The 506-nt window shown below is 35.2% G+C and overlaps 1 protein-coding gene across 1 annotated transcript in view; it reads left to right on the forward strand.

Moving 5' to 3' along the window:
* The window catches only part of LOC119589250 (protein bcn92-like), a 5,716-nt gene that overhangs the window by 3,365 nt on the left and 1,845 nt on the right, over positions 1-506 (forward strand). The window contains exon 2 of the mRNA XM_037937865.1: positions 56-176. Coding sequence (XP_037793793.1) covers positions 56-176 — 121 coding nt within the window. The remainder of the gene's footprint in view (positions 1-55; positions 177-506) is intronic.

Here is a 506-nt window from a genome sequence, read left to right on the forward strand (position 1 = left end):
TGCCATATAATCAAAGTGTTCTTCAAATGTTCTGGATAGTGTGTTTTCCTTTCAGAGAATATGCTCTCAGGAGAGTTCGAGATGGATTTAAAATTGGCAAAAATATTACCAATGAAGCCGACCAACAGAGAGAAATACAAGTGGCCAGAGAATCTTTAGATGTGATAAGGAGACAAGTAAGTTACCATGTCCTAGGCATCTAGACCAGTTTATGTATTCTATAGAAAAGGCTCTCCAGTCTGCCTTTAAATAGTGTTGTTGAATATCTGATCATTGAAAGCACATTATATTATTTTGTCATATGATTTTCAGTACAAATATCAAGATCATCAGTATTATCCCGTAGCATATAAAGTAGTCATGCAGGTTCTTTTACTGAAAGTGTTTTATTGGAAATTACTCACTTTTGTATAATATAGTCACACTGCATTCACAGGAATATTTCTTAGGCAGTTTGAGAGCCTACAGGAATGGTCTGATGAGATATCTGTCCTCTCCAGTTTCAA

Source organism: Penaeus monodon, chromosome 25, assembly GCF_015228065.2.
Source record: "Penaeus monodon isolate SGIC_2016 chromosome 25, NSTDA_Pmon_1, whole genome shotgun sequence".
Classification (NCBI taxonomy): Eukaryota; Metazoa; Arthropoda; class Malacostraca; order Decapoda; family Penaeidae; genus Penaeus; species Penaeus monodon.